Source organism: Rhinoderma darwinii, chromosome 2 (assembly GCF_050947455.1).
Source record: "Rhinoderma darwinii isolate aRhiDar2 chromosome 2, aRhiDar2.hap1, whole genome shotgun sequence".
NCBI lineage: Eukaryota > Metazoa > Chordata > Amphibia > Anura > Rhinodermatidae > Rhinoderma > Rhinoderma darwinii.
This window is the reverse complement of record NC_134688.1, coordinates 236,680,806-236,694,583: the sequence shown is the minus strand read 5'-3', so window position 1 is coordinate 236,694,583 and position 13,778 is coordinate 236,680,806. Positions and strand designations below refer to the sequence as shown.

The following is a 13,778-nucleotide window of genomic DNA, read 5'->3' as shown; positions in this document are numbered from 1 at the left end:
ATGTCAGCTTTAAGTCAATTGGAAAATATAAAAACATGGCGTTTTTTTTAAATGCCATTTTTTTTATTTAACTCGCGTTTGTGTCAGTGGTGTTTTTCCAAAAACGCAGAAAGCCTGGCTTTGGAGTTTATCATTTACTGGTGCTTTTATCCCAGAGACCACCATAGAGCGTTCAGGTTTTTTTTTTATGGAGTCATACAGCCTTTTAAATCACATGATTTGACATGTGAAAAACGCCACACTAAAATGAACTGCAGAGTCTAATGGGTTGCTTGAGAGTACATATACTGCAATACAGGAGGTGCTGCGGTGTATTATTGAAGCCATCAGTATTGCAGAGTCAAGTCTTAGTGGGATATATTAATTTAAAAATAATAAATATACAAGAAAAAAAAAAACTGAAGTCTTTGTTTTACTACTTTTTCAAGGAAAACAAAACAGATTTAAAAAAAAAAAAAAATAACATTTTTGCGCCTCCATATTCTGAGAGCTTTAACTTTCCAACGATTGAACAGTATGAGGTCTTGTTTTTGGCGGGGCAAGCTGTCGTTTAGTATTTGTATAATTGGAGTACATTTGACTTTTTGATCACTTCTACATCTTTTGTGGGAGGTGGAATATATAATTTTAAAAAAAAAATCACAAAAAAACAAAACAAAAACTAAAATAAATTTTTCCCCCAAAAGCATTACAGCAAAAATAAAAATCACTTAATTCATGGTATCTTAACAACTCAAACAGTTAACAGAATTATCAAACCACCAGTTACAAATGCGTACCAAAAAGTTAATAAATATACTCTGTGCACCCAAACACAGTGCAATTGAAAAATACAACTCATCCTGCAAAAAGTCTTCATACAGTCAGGTTAACTGAAAAATAAATGAAGTTATCACTCTTAGAAATGTGGCTGAAAATAAAACAAGAAATCACGCTTGCTCATTAACGCCCGAAAAGGCTTGGTCATTAAGGGGTTAAGCATTACAACAGGCAACATTATACTTACCAGGTTTAGATGGGTGCTTAGTATAATCAAATACCAACACATCAGATGATGGAGTTTTGGTAGCAATTATACATGGATTCTGAGGCATGTATCGGGCCCGATTCACTTCACCTTCATGGTTAATTTTAATTTCAGTTTCAATTTTGCCACTGACAGAACCAAAGCCCCCGAATTCTGAAATGATCAAACAATGCAGAATAATGAGTGACTCGCAAAACGAATTACTCTCTAAGGTAAGGACAGCTGCTGGAAATAGGTGGAATAAAAAAAAAAAAAAAGAATGTCTAGCTCTTTATGAGGTCACAAAACATACAGCAAGTTGTGAATGGGGCCTGAAAGTGATTGTTACTGTTCAGCAACTGTCACATCCAATGCATGCATGAGTTCACATGATCGCTTACCTCCTTTCTCACTGTCATAGTGAGAAGCATCAAACTGTGCATCATCGTTTGGAATCTGGACTCTAGCCACCACTAGGTGATTCTGCTCATCGGATGTGTGAGTGCCAAGCACCAACCAATGCAAAGCATAATCTTTACCTTCTGGTCTAAAGAGGAGAGTACGTTAAGAAGCATATTCAGATGCAAGTGACAAGATTACTAAAATACATTGCTGTACCTTTTTCCTTACATATCCTGGATAAATAGAAAATACATTTTAAAAAAAACAAAAAACAAAACTACTCACTTTTTTTTGGGGGATGTGGAAAGATACAATAAAAGTCTACCCATAGAAGACTATGTACTGAGGCTCCAAGTATAAAAAATTCGGGCTCAGTGTGCTCTGATTTCGCCGTTATAAAACAAGCCAGAAGAAGAATGTAGAAGACCACACATTATTCACACAAGATAAAGGGTAGAAAAGCCACTTTAAAGGGAATGTGTTGCCAGAAAAACATGTTTTTTTTTTAAAAATTAAACATTTAGTGTGTGGGTGATTAAACATGGTTCAAATTTTTTTTATTTTTTTCACGAGTCAGGAAATAGTCAGGAAATATTATAAATTAATTCTAATTTATAATACTACCCATTTTTGGTCACTAGATGGAGCTAGTTCCCAAAATTGCAGCATTGCAACATTGGGTTAAAAGCCCTCGCTCTAGTGAGCTCTCAGCATCCCCCCCTCCTTTATCCTGGCTAGTGCCGGGATAAACGAGGGGTTTGAAAGGTTTAACCTCCTACACTGTGTGTCGCCATTTTTTGAGGTAACCCACAGTGTAGTAGGTTTACATACAGTAGTAAACACACACAAACACTAACATACATTGAAATCTCTTACCTGCTCCTGCCGCCGCGGCTCCCTCCGGCCCGTCCGCTCCCTTTGCTGCCGTAGTTCCATGTGCACAAGTCCGGAAGCCGCGACCGGAAGTAGTAATATTACTGTCCGGCCGCGACTTCCGGTCCACAGGAAAATGGCGCCGGACGGCGCCAATTTCGAATAGGACTGTGTGGGAGCGGCGCATGCGCAGTTCCCACACAGACGCCGTACACGGCAGTCAATGGGACGGGAGCCGTTCGCAGTCCCTATGGGACTGTGGCTGCCGTACTCCATGTCTGTGTGTGTCGTTAATCGACACACACAGAAATGGAACAAAAAATGGCAGCCCCCATAGGGAAGAAAAAGTGTAAAAATAAGAAAAAGTAAAACACAAACACACAAATGAATAAAAACGTTTTTATTAAAGCACTAACATCTTTAACATATAAAAAAAATTATTTGCCATGACACTGTTCCTTTAAAGATCTAAGCAACAGATTTTTCTGAAGGTAGATACACAATGCAATAGTATGGTGGAGATGAACAAGCATACCAGAGTCAAACTACATTAGAAGCACTCAACAGGTGGCCATGCTAAGAACTCAATGGTGTGCAAACTGTAGCAATTTAAAGGGGTTTTGCAAAGTTAAAACATGTATGTGTTAATGCTTTTAACTTATGAACGTAAATACATTTGTAATGTACTTAGTTTCCAGATGCTGCCGTGGGGTACATGACGGGTGATGTCACTCTGGCCGCTGTGATCATCAATTTTCTTCCAGGTATAAGACACGTCACTAGTGACATGCCGTGTATGGGCTGTTCTGTTGTACAGCCAGTAACGCGCATGCATGGTCCCTTGTTACTGGCTGTACAACAGAACAGCCCATACACAGCACGTCACTAGTGACGTGTCTTATACCTGGAAGAAAATTGATGATCAACACAGCGGTCAGAGAGTGACGTCACCCGTCATGTACCCCATGGCAGCATCTGGAAATGGGTACAATTTGGAAACTAATTACATTACAAACGTATTTACATTCATAAGTTAAAAGCATCGACACACGTTTTAAATCTGAAAACTCCTTAAAGCAATGTTTCACTTTTTCTCAGAAAGGTGAAGGTTCACAACCACATTGTGCTAAATAGTTAGGGTGTGAGAACAAGGAGAGTTCGCATGGATGTCTTGTCAATGAGGCACATCGCACTATAAAAATTTAGTGACCTTTGCTGGATGAGTATGTTCGCTGCTTAAAAACCACAAAATTGGGGGGAAATTTATCACCCTGCCTACGTCAGTTTTCAGGCATAGAAAAGTCGCAATTTGTGACTGGACGCCACCCTTGCCACTTTTATAAAAAGGGGCATGGCATACTTAAAGGGTGCGGGGCCATAGCGACAAAGACTTGCGTAAATTAAAGTTTAAACATACGCCATAGATTTCACTGTGTGGCGTAGCAATGTCAAGGTGCCGTGTAGACCTCGTATGAGTCGCAGCATACTGAGGGAGCCGGAGTACCCGGAGGGAAGAAGAGGAGCGGTGAGGTGAGCAATTTGTTTTTAATATTCTTCTTATTATGTCGTATGGGAAAGGGGAAATGGATGGCACACAGCCGCTTCACCACAATTAAGACGCAGTCAGTTGAAAGATACGAGACACATTTACGGAGAGGCATTCGCCTCTTAAACGTATCACATCTTACTGCAACTTTCTTTATATTAAGACTGGTATATGAAATGCCAGTCAGTCTTAACCCCTGTGCGCCAAAGTAATTTTTCATTTTATCCACCCCACATTCCAAAAACCATTACTTTTTCCGTTGATAAACCATGGGAGGGCTTGTTTTTTGCGGGAGACTTTTTTTCATGGCACCATTTACCATGCCATTTAATGTACTGGGAAACTGAAAAACAAAAAAATCTGGGGTGGAACAGAAAAAACAGTGATTCCTCCATCGGGTTTTCTTTTTACGGCGTTTGCCATGCAGTAAAAGCAGCCTGTTAACTCATTTTGGGGTGAATAAGATTACGGCGTACCAAATGCCGTTATAATTACAAAAATAAGTGGATTTGCCTGCCCCCACAAAAAAGAAAAATCTCTTCTTTATTATTTTTTTACATGTGTTTAACCAATAAGCTTTGATTAAGTCCTCTGACTATACTCAACTCCAAACAGTAGTGTAGCTCTAAGTCCTCATGCACACTTCAGTTTTTTCATTCAGGGTGCCATCCGTTTTTGTCACTGATGGCACCCTGAACCCATTCATTTCAATGGGGCCATGCACACCTCAGTTTTTTTGACGGTCCGTTGCGCCTTTCCGTTCCAAAGTAGAGCAGGTCCTACTTTGGTCCGGGATTCCGTGACCGTGAGGCCCATGCAAGTCAACGGGGCCGTCAAAAAAACTGAAGGCACACGGAAGGCATCCGTGTGCCGTCCGTGTGTGACGGAGCCGTTGCCTAGCAACCGCCGGGCGGGCAGAAAAACATGACAAAAATATTACACTAATCGGCAGCCACTTGTCTATCAATAACTGATAGAGAAAAGAGGCTGCCGATTAAAAATAAAATAAAAAGCCTTTCATACGTACCCGGTCGTTGTCTTGGTGACGAGTCCCTCTTCTTCCTCCAGTCCGACCTTCTTTTGTGACGCAGCAGCCTGTGATTGGCTGCCGAGGGCGCGGCAGCCTGTGATTGGCTGCCGAGGGCGACAAGGATTGAACGTCATCGCTGGAGGCCGGACAGGAGGAATGCAAGTATGAATTTTTTTTTTTATTACATTATTTCCGCGCGCCGAGCATGGTAATGTCACCATGGACAGTACCATGCTCGGCGCACGGAAACGGAAACACGGAGTGCACACTGAAACCACATGGCCGCTAAAACGGGTTCACGGACCCGTCAAAAGCGACCGTGAAAAAGGTGTCGGAAGTGTGCATGAGGCCTAACAGTTTGGCTCCTATCCATGGGATAAACAGGAAGATCATGTTATACTTAAAAGGGGTTATCCAGGGGGAAAAAAAAAAGTCTAAAAAGTGTCCTCCAGCCTTGGTTTGCCTTCCCCAATACCCCCTTATTAAACTTCTAACCAGTTTGTTTGATCGCCATTGTCACTGCTGCTCTGTTTGTTTGTATCCCTTGCTTCTGGTTCTGGCTGTTTCCGGTCTTGTAACCCACCATACCCATGATCCCCTGCTGCATCTGAGGAGACAGCTTGCATCCCCCCTTCCTCCAAAGCATCAGTTATTTGCATACTGCCACGCCCCTCTATGTTCACAGGTCCTTCCCTGCTCTAATTCCAGGCAGCTCCCTCCCTGCACACGGTCTTACACACTAATAATCATCATTATCCTTTGTGCCTCCATCTATCCTTGATCTAAGTACAGGCACCCGTCTCCCTCCCCCACCCCTTTCATAAATGTAAATCTTCCCACTCCACCTATGTCAGACCAGTCAGTACATTTTCCTCACCTGCTGCTGGATCTGTTCTGAGAGATCCTGTATTAGGCCTTGTTCAGTTTTTTGCAGGCAGAAAATTCTGCCTCAAAATCCTGTCTTGAATTTTGACCTTCCTGCAGGTCGCGCGCCGCGATTTTTGTCCGTGGCCATTGAGCACCGCAGGCAAAAACGCTTTCTCTGCATCCCATTGATGCCAATGGGAGGTCAGAGATGTAAATGCCAGAAGATGGGGCATGTCGCTTCTTTTCCCCGCAAACCGGTTTTAACGCTCGCAGGAAAAAACCGCCTCCGCCTCCCGTTGAAATCAATAGTTTGGCAGTTCTGTGGTGCGTTTTCCGACGCAGTTTCCGCGTAAAAAAACGGCCGAAAATGCCTCCCATTGATTTCAATGGGAGGCGGAGACGTTTTTTTCCCAGCGAGCGGTAGCGGCGTGCAGGCCGATCAAAATCGGCCTCAAAATTCCAGACGGAATTGAGGCAGAATTTTCTGCCTGCAGAAAAAAAAAAAACTGTGTGAACAGGGCCTTACAGTGAAGCAATGCCACCCGGGCCCCCTGTAAGCAATGCCACACAGCCCCCCTGTACATAGTCACCCCCCTTCCTGCCGGGGACGGCTCCAGAAGTCCCTCACTTCACTGTCTATATATGGACAGTGAAGTGAGGGACTTCTCCTGGATCGGAATCCCCGGCCACAGTGGTGGAGATTCCCTTCAGAAGTCCCTGACGTCACTGTGTCCATATATGGACAGTGAAGGCAGGGACTTCCCCTGGAGCGTAATCCCCAGCCACAGCTTCGGCAACGCTGTTGCCAGGGATTAGGTATTCCGCTCCTCCTCCTTCTCACATGCACTTCAGTGCGAGAGCTCCAAGTGTGAAGAAGGTGGAGGAGGAAGAGGCATGGAGAACGAGACAGGAGGAGGGGGCGTGTACAATGATTGATGACGCTCCGTGTCTCTGTTCAGCCTACACTTCCTGCTGTGTAAAGACACGGCGCATACCAACTAGGTCTACAGGCGGCGGGACCAGAGGAGGCGGAGCTCTTGAAGAGCCCATGAAACATCCGCCCGGCCCCCTGCCTGTAAATGTAGTTGATGACACGCCGTGCCTTTCTCAGCTGGAAGTGCTGGCTGAGCAAAGACATGGTACGTCACAGGATATAAAAAAAATTTACCCTGGTAAATCTGACCGCAGATCAGAACAGGATAACGCTGGCACAGGTAAATAGACACTATATTAGAAATGTTATTAAATATGTCTAATTAAGTTAAAATTTAAATAAAATTTATTCCTGGACAACCCCTTTAGTTCCAAAACATATGTATGGCTTACTTAAATTCCACGCAAAATAAATAAAAATTAAAGTAAAACAGTTGACATCAAAATAATCTTTACCTAGTAACATCAGGAAGCCACTGCACAGTAAGACTTGGCCATTCGAGGGCATGTGTCATTACCAAGTCATAGAGGAATGGAGTGTTTTTCTTCCAGATTTTGTACTCCTCATTGATGACACGTTCTTCCACAGTATCTTCAAACACTAGAAAGATTAAATGAAAAACGTTCCATATCAATCCAAGACCTGAAAACCACGGACAAGAATAATGGAGGACATTTTTAAACCGTTACTTTTGCAATTGACCTAGCAGCTGGTTAGCAGTTTTATGGAATTAGAAAAGTGACACACTAATGACTCATTAAAGAGGCTCTGTCACCACATTATAAGTGCCCTATCTCCTACATAAGGAGGTCGGCGCTGTAATGTAGGTGACAGTAATGCTTTTTATTTAGAGAAACGATCTATTTTAAACCACTTTGAGCAATTTTTAGCTTTATGCTAATGAGTTTCTTAATGCCCAAGTGGGCGTTTTACTTTAGACCAAGTGGGTGTTGTACAGAGGAGTGTATGACGCTGACCAATCAGCGTCATGCACTTCTCTCCATTAATTTACACTGCACTAGCGATATAGTTATATCGCTATGTTCAGCCACATACACACACTATAACATTACTGCAGTGTCCTGACAATGAATATACATCACTATCAGCCTGGATGTGATGTTTATTCAGAATCCTGACACTTCTGAATCTTTTCTGTGAGATTCCAGCAAGGCAAGCATAATCTCGTTTGAAATGACAGGTTACTACATCGTAATCTCGCGAGATTAAGTTTGACTTGCTGTAAATCTCAGAGACGCTACAGACGTGTCAGGATTCTGAATAAATATCACGTCCAAGCTGGTAGTGATGTGTATTCATTATCAGGACACTGCAGTAATGTTAGTGTTTGTGTATGTAGCTGCACATAACGATATAACTATATCGCTAGTGCAGTGTAAATGAATGGTGAGAAGTGTATGACGCTGATTGGTCAGAGTCATACACTCCTCTGTACAACGCCCACTTGGTCTAAAGTAAAAACACGCCCACTTGGACATAAAGAAACTCATTAGCATAAAGCTAAAAAAATCGCTCATAAAGTGGTTTAAAATAGATAATTTTTCTAACTAAAAAGCATTACTGTCACCTACATTATAGCGCCGCTCTTCTTATATAGGAGATAGGGCACTTATAATGTGGTGACAGAGCCTCTTTAAATACTGGGGACCCCCCAGCAATATTCTAGAAGTGTAATTATTTTCTTTGTTGCATTTATACATTGAGCTAACATGACAGCTGCTTGTAATGAAAAAGCTCAGTCTGAGCACCAAAATAGACAGGAGGCAAGTTAACCTTCCTGTTAACCTCTTAACACCGAAGGACGGATATATCCGTCCTCTGCAGCTGCTAGTTCGCGCAGGACGGACGGATATAGCCGTCCTGTGATGGCGCAGGTACAGGCAGTGTACACAGCCTGGCTCCTGCCGGAATCGAAGCGCGCTCCGATTCCGGCAGTTTAACCCATTAAATGCCGCCGTCAATAGCGACAGCGACATCTGTTTAACAGAGGGAGGGGGCTCCCTCTTCCACCCCATCGGTGCCCCCGCAAAGAAATCGCGGGTCGCCGTCTGGTTTCCACGGCAGCCGGGGGCCTAACAAAGACCCCCAGGTCTGTCTTCAGCAAACGCCTGTTAGGCCACGCCGGAGGCAGATTGCCTTGCTAGTTTTACACTGCCAGGCAATAATGCTTTGGTATACTAAGTATACCAGAGCATTATATATGCGATCAACAGATCACATAGTGAAGTCCCCTGGTGGGACCAAAAAAATAAAAATAAAAAGTACAGCAGTTAAAGTTTGTGAAAAAAAAATAATAATAATTTACAGTCAAAATCAAATAAAACTGCCCAAAAAGTGGATTTCGTAAAAGTGCCAAAACAAATAAACCCATACACTGTATCCCCGCAATTGTAACAACTTAAACAATAAAATGAACACATTAATTAAACCGCCGGTTGAACGGCGTCAAAAAAACAAAAACAAAACACAATGGCAAAATTCTCTTTTCTCCCATTCCACCCATAAAAAAAAATAAAAAAAGTTAAGTCCTATGTACCCCAAAATAGTACTAATGAAAACTACACATTGGCCTGCAAAAATCTAGCCCACATACAGCCACATTGATGGAAAACTAAAAAAATTACGGCTCTTGGAATGCGGCGATGCAAAAACTTAATTTTTCTCTAAAAGGGTTTTTATTGTGCAAACGTAGGAAAACATAAAACCTTTACAAATTTTATATCCCCGTAATCGTGCCGACCCATAAAATGAAGTTAACATGTTATTTACGCTGCACAGTAAACGGCGTAAATTTATAAACGTGAAAATCAATGCTGGAATAGCTGCTTATTTTCAATTCTCTCCTAAAACAAAGTTAATAAAAGTTAAATCTATATAATATAAGCATCTAAAAATGATAGAATTACAAAATACAACTCGTCCCACAAAAAACAAGCCCTTATACGGCTATGTCGACAGAATTTAATAAAAAAAAAAAGTTACGACGCTTGGAATGCGACCGTGAAAAAACAAAAAATAATCCTTGGTCATTAACGTGCAAAATGGCCTGGTCATTAAGGGGTTAACTACAAGTTTACATCACCTATCAAATCTCTGCTGGCAGTTGAGACCCCTACCCTCCTTGTTTCTCTGTATGTCCCCCCCCCCACCCCATGCATTGAGTGCTTCTGAAAAGATTTTTTTTTTCTGCCCGAAGGGAGCAGAGATATAAAAGGCGAACCTCTGTTACACTAACGGTCTATACTTTCTGCGAGTGTTGTATGCAGAATCTCAAGTGTATTTCTATGTGATGCTGCTCCTCACTGTCTCGTGTAAAAATGTACAGAAAAATCTATCACAAGAGGCAGAGGAGAGTAACATGAAGCTGCATCACATAGGATTACACTGAGACACTACAGTTATGGGTCAGAAGCTCTGTCACTGATCTATCACTTGCTGCACTTAGATCGGACTCAGCAAAGCAAGCGCAGTGTGAGGAGACCCCACCGCCTCTGCAAAGCCAGATGCATCATGGGAAATGTAGGCTGCATTAGGGGAACCATATCAGGGGGGGGGGGGTGGGGGAGAAGGAACCAAGATGGCAGACAACCAAAAAGGACATCAACTAAAGCAGGAATACAGAAGAGCCTCTACATTATTATTTAATAGCCTATACTGCATTATACAGGAAGAAAAAAATAAAAAATTGCTGAAGTGCTTCTTTAAGATTCCAGGGCTCAGTGGGATGCGGTAAGCGAGCAGCAGTATGAGCCACGAACCACAGAATGTTTTTTGGGCTGGGGACGGAAGGCCAACATGTTGAAAAAGGATAGAGGGACGGGCAGAAACCTGGTTCTTGAGAGAAGGTCAAGGTTCTGTTCCAGATCACATTGCAGGAGAGAAAAAAAAAACAAAAAAACAGCAAGCCAGGATCTGGGGTGGAATACACCAAGGAATGGAAACTGCATTGCTCACACCAAATAAAAAAGGCCTTACACATGCAGTGATATAACTTGGCCAATTGTGGTTTTTAGGCATTGAGCATCTCCTGGAAGACAGATTCAGCAAGACAACAGGCCCCAAAATTTCAGCTTTAACCCCTTCCCAACATTTGACGTATGGGTACACCATGGAATGCTAGTGCTTCCCGCATTTTGCAGTATCGATACGCCAAATGGATGGCACAGGCTCAGAAGCCGAGCCGGTGCCATCATCGCTGGATCTTCGTGGTGTATTACAGCTGACATCCGACTGTAATGGCGGGGACTGAAATTAGATCCCCGCCATTAACCCCTTAAATGCAACGCTCAGACGCGATCGATGCATTTAAAGGTGTTTGCCATTGCAGCCTTTGGAACCCCGGCAATTTCAACCAGAGGCCTAATACTGGCCTCCCGTCCCGGTCTGCCTAGCACGGTAGGCACATAGGATCCGCCCGGCGGCGGAGCCTGAGCGGCTTCTGTAGCCGCTGGCAAGATGGCGCCGGCTCAGGAGCTGAGCCGGCGTCATCAGCGGTAGAAGTCAGCTGTATGTTACAGCTGACATCCACCTGTAACGGCAGGAACCGGAGCTAGCTCCGATCCCTGCCATTAACCCCTTCGATTCAGCAATCGCTGCATCTTAGCGGTTGCTAGCAAATAGCCAGGCCTGACATGCAATCAGGGCTGCCGACTGCTGCTATGGCAACAGCAGACACAATGGCCTCCTGCTCTACCATTACGAAAGACAATTAGGCCCCGCCGGGAGGCGTAACCTAATCGGCTTGCTGTCAGTGAATAACTGACAGATCTAATACATCGTACTACGTAGGTAGTGCAATGTATTACAAAAAAAACTGTTGCACCTTCAAGTCCACTAAAAAATAAAAAAAGTGTAAAAAAATAAGTTTGAAAACATAAGTTTCAAGTAATAAAATAAAACAATCACCCTGTTCCCTTATCAAGTCCTTTATTATTGAAAAAATAATAAACCATACGCATTTGGTATCGCTGCAACCGTAGCGACCTAAGGAATACAAATATTGTATTTATTGCACACGGAGAACAGCGCAAAAAAAATAAATAAAATAATTAAAAGAACGACCAGAATCTGTTTTTTGGTCACTTTGCCCTACATAAAAACTATAGCTCTTCTCGCAGAAAAAAAAACAAACCCTCATACAGCTCCGTAGACTTTAAAGTTAAGTTATGGTTCTTACAACTTGGCGACAGAAAAAATGCATTTTTACAAAAGTAAATTTTATTGTGCAAAGCGTTGTACTATAAAGTCGGTATCGCCGGAATCGGACTGACCCGCAGAATAAAGTTAACATGTAATTTAGAACGCATGGTAAACGCTGTATAAAAAAAAAAAAACTAAAAAAAAAACACTGCCAGAATTGCGGGTTTTTGGTAACCTGACCTCCCAAAAAATAGGATAAAAGGTGATCAAAAAGTCACATGTACCCCAAAATGGTACCAATAATAACTACAGTTTGTCCCGCGCAAAAAAACAAACAAAAAACCAGCCCTTATACCACTATGTCTGTGAAAAAATAAAAAACTTAGTTAAGGCTCCAATAAGTCAGGAAATAAAAAATATGCAGTTGTGCAGATCAGAGGGGAACTTTTTGTCTGTTTCAAGAGGCGATTTATCAAGGCCCTAAAATTAGGGAGGAACCAGGAAGGGTAGGGCCCAAACATATCCGCTGAAAGCGACGGTGCCCGTTTTATACCAGGACAACACTTCCCAGCAAAATTTCCCAAACTGCAAAGGTACAGAGTGTGGGCCAAAAGGGGGATAAGAAAGGACACCATTTATCAGTGCGACACTGGCCTGTGCAGAAAGGACTGCTCCACAGCGTAACACACATCTATAGATTTTATGGTTTGTTTTTTTACCCCATCATACCACCTGACTATGCCCCTGATATACTCTGCCCAGCTTACATGTACACTCACATTATAAACGGAAACACCAGCAATACTCAAACAAAAACTACTACCAAGCAAAATCCACCCTCCAAAAGCCAAATGGCACTCCCTCCTCTCTCAACCCTACAGCGTGCCCAAACAGCAGTTTACTTCCACATATATGGCATCGCCGTACCCGGGAGAACCCTTAATTTTTGGGGTGTGTGTCTCCAGTGACAACATATTTGCCACTGAAATGGCACATCTAGGGAAAAATATAAATTTTTCATTTGCACCATCCGCAGCACATTCATTTATGGAAAATACCTGTTGGGTGAAAATGCCTTTAGGGGTATAGTTCCCAAAATGGGGTCACTTTCTTTTTATTATTTCACATCTGAGCCCTGCAATTGTGAACCAATACTTTGTAAATCGCCAAATTAGGCCTCAATTTTACATGGTACTCTTTCACTCCTGAGGCCTGCCAAATGTCCAGGCAAAAGATTAGGGTCACGTCACCGCATAATAATGAGAGCTGACTTATTATGGTGGAACAAGCTGGGCATCACATATTGGCATATCTATGGGAAAAAAAATAAAAATAAATCACATTTTCGCTCTGCCACATCAAGTTCACACTAATTTCTACAAAACACCTGCTGGGTTAACATGCTCACTACACCCCTAGGTGAATGCATTGAGGGGTGTAGAATCTAAAATGGGGTCACTTCTGGGGGGAGGGGTTCCACTCTTTAGGTCCCACATGCTCCCAGAAACCAATCAAGCAAAACATTTTGCACTCCAAAAGCCAAATGCAGCTCCTTCCCTTCTGAGCCCTACTGTGTGCCCAAACAGCAGTTTATGACCACATGTGGGGTATTGCCAAACTCGAGAGAAATTGCTTTACAAATGTTGGGTGTTTTTGGTCCTTTATTTGTTGAGAAAATGAAAAATTGAGCTAAAGCTATGTCTTATTGAAGAAAAAGGATTGTTTTAATTTTCACTGCCCAATTCTAATAAATTCTATGAAACACCTGTGGGGTCAAAATGCTCACTACACCCCTAGATGAATTCCTCAAGGGGTGTAGTTTCCTAAATGGAGTCACTTTTTTGGCGTTTTCATTGTTTTTTCCCCTCAGGTGATTTGCAAATGTGACATGGCCAAAACAAACCATTCCTGCTAAATGTGATCTCCAAAAGCCAAATAGCGCACTTTCCCTTCTAAGCCC

At 42.5% G+C, this 13,778-nt stretch overlaps 1 protein-coding gene across 1 annotated transcript in view; it reads right to left on the bottom strand.

Moving 5' to 3' along the window:
• The window catches only part of RBBP7 (RB binding protein 7, chromatin remodeling factor), a 63,889-nt gene that overhangs the window by 24,435 nt on the left and 25,676 nt on the right, over nucleotides 1–13,778 (bottom strand). The window contains exons 2-4 of the mRNA XM_075852977.1: nucleotides 7,114–7,258; nucleotides 1,408–1,553; nucleotides 1,007–1,180 (exon numbers count right to left, since the gene is read on the bottom strand). Coding sequence (XP_075709092.1) covers nucleotides 1,007–1,180; nucleotides 1,408–1,553; nucleotides 7,114–7,258 — 465 coding nt within the window. The remainder of the gene's footprint in view (nucleotides 1–1,006; nucleotides 1,181–1,407; nucleotides 1,554–7,113; nucleotides 7,259–13,778) is intronic.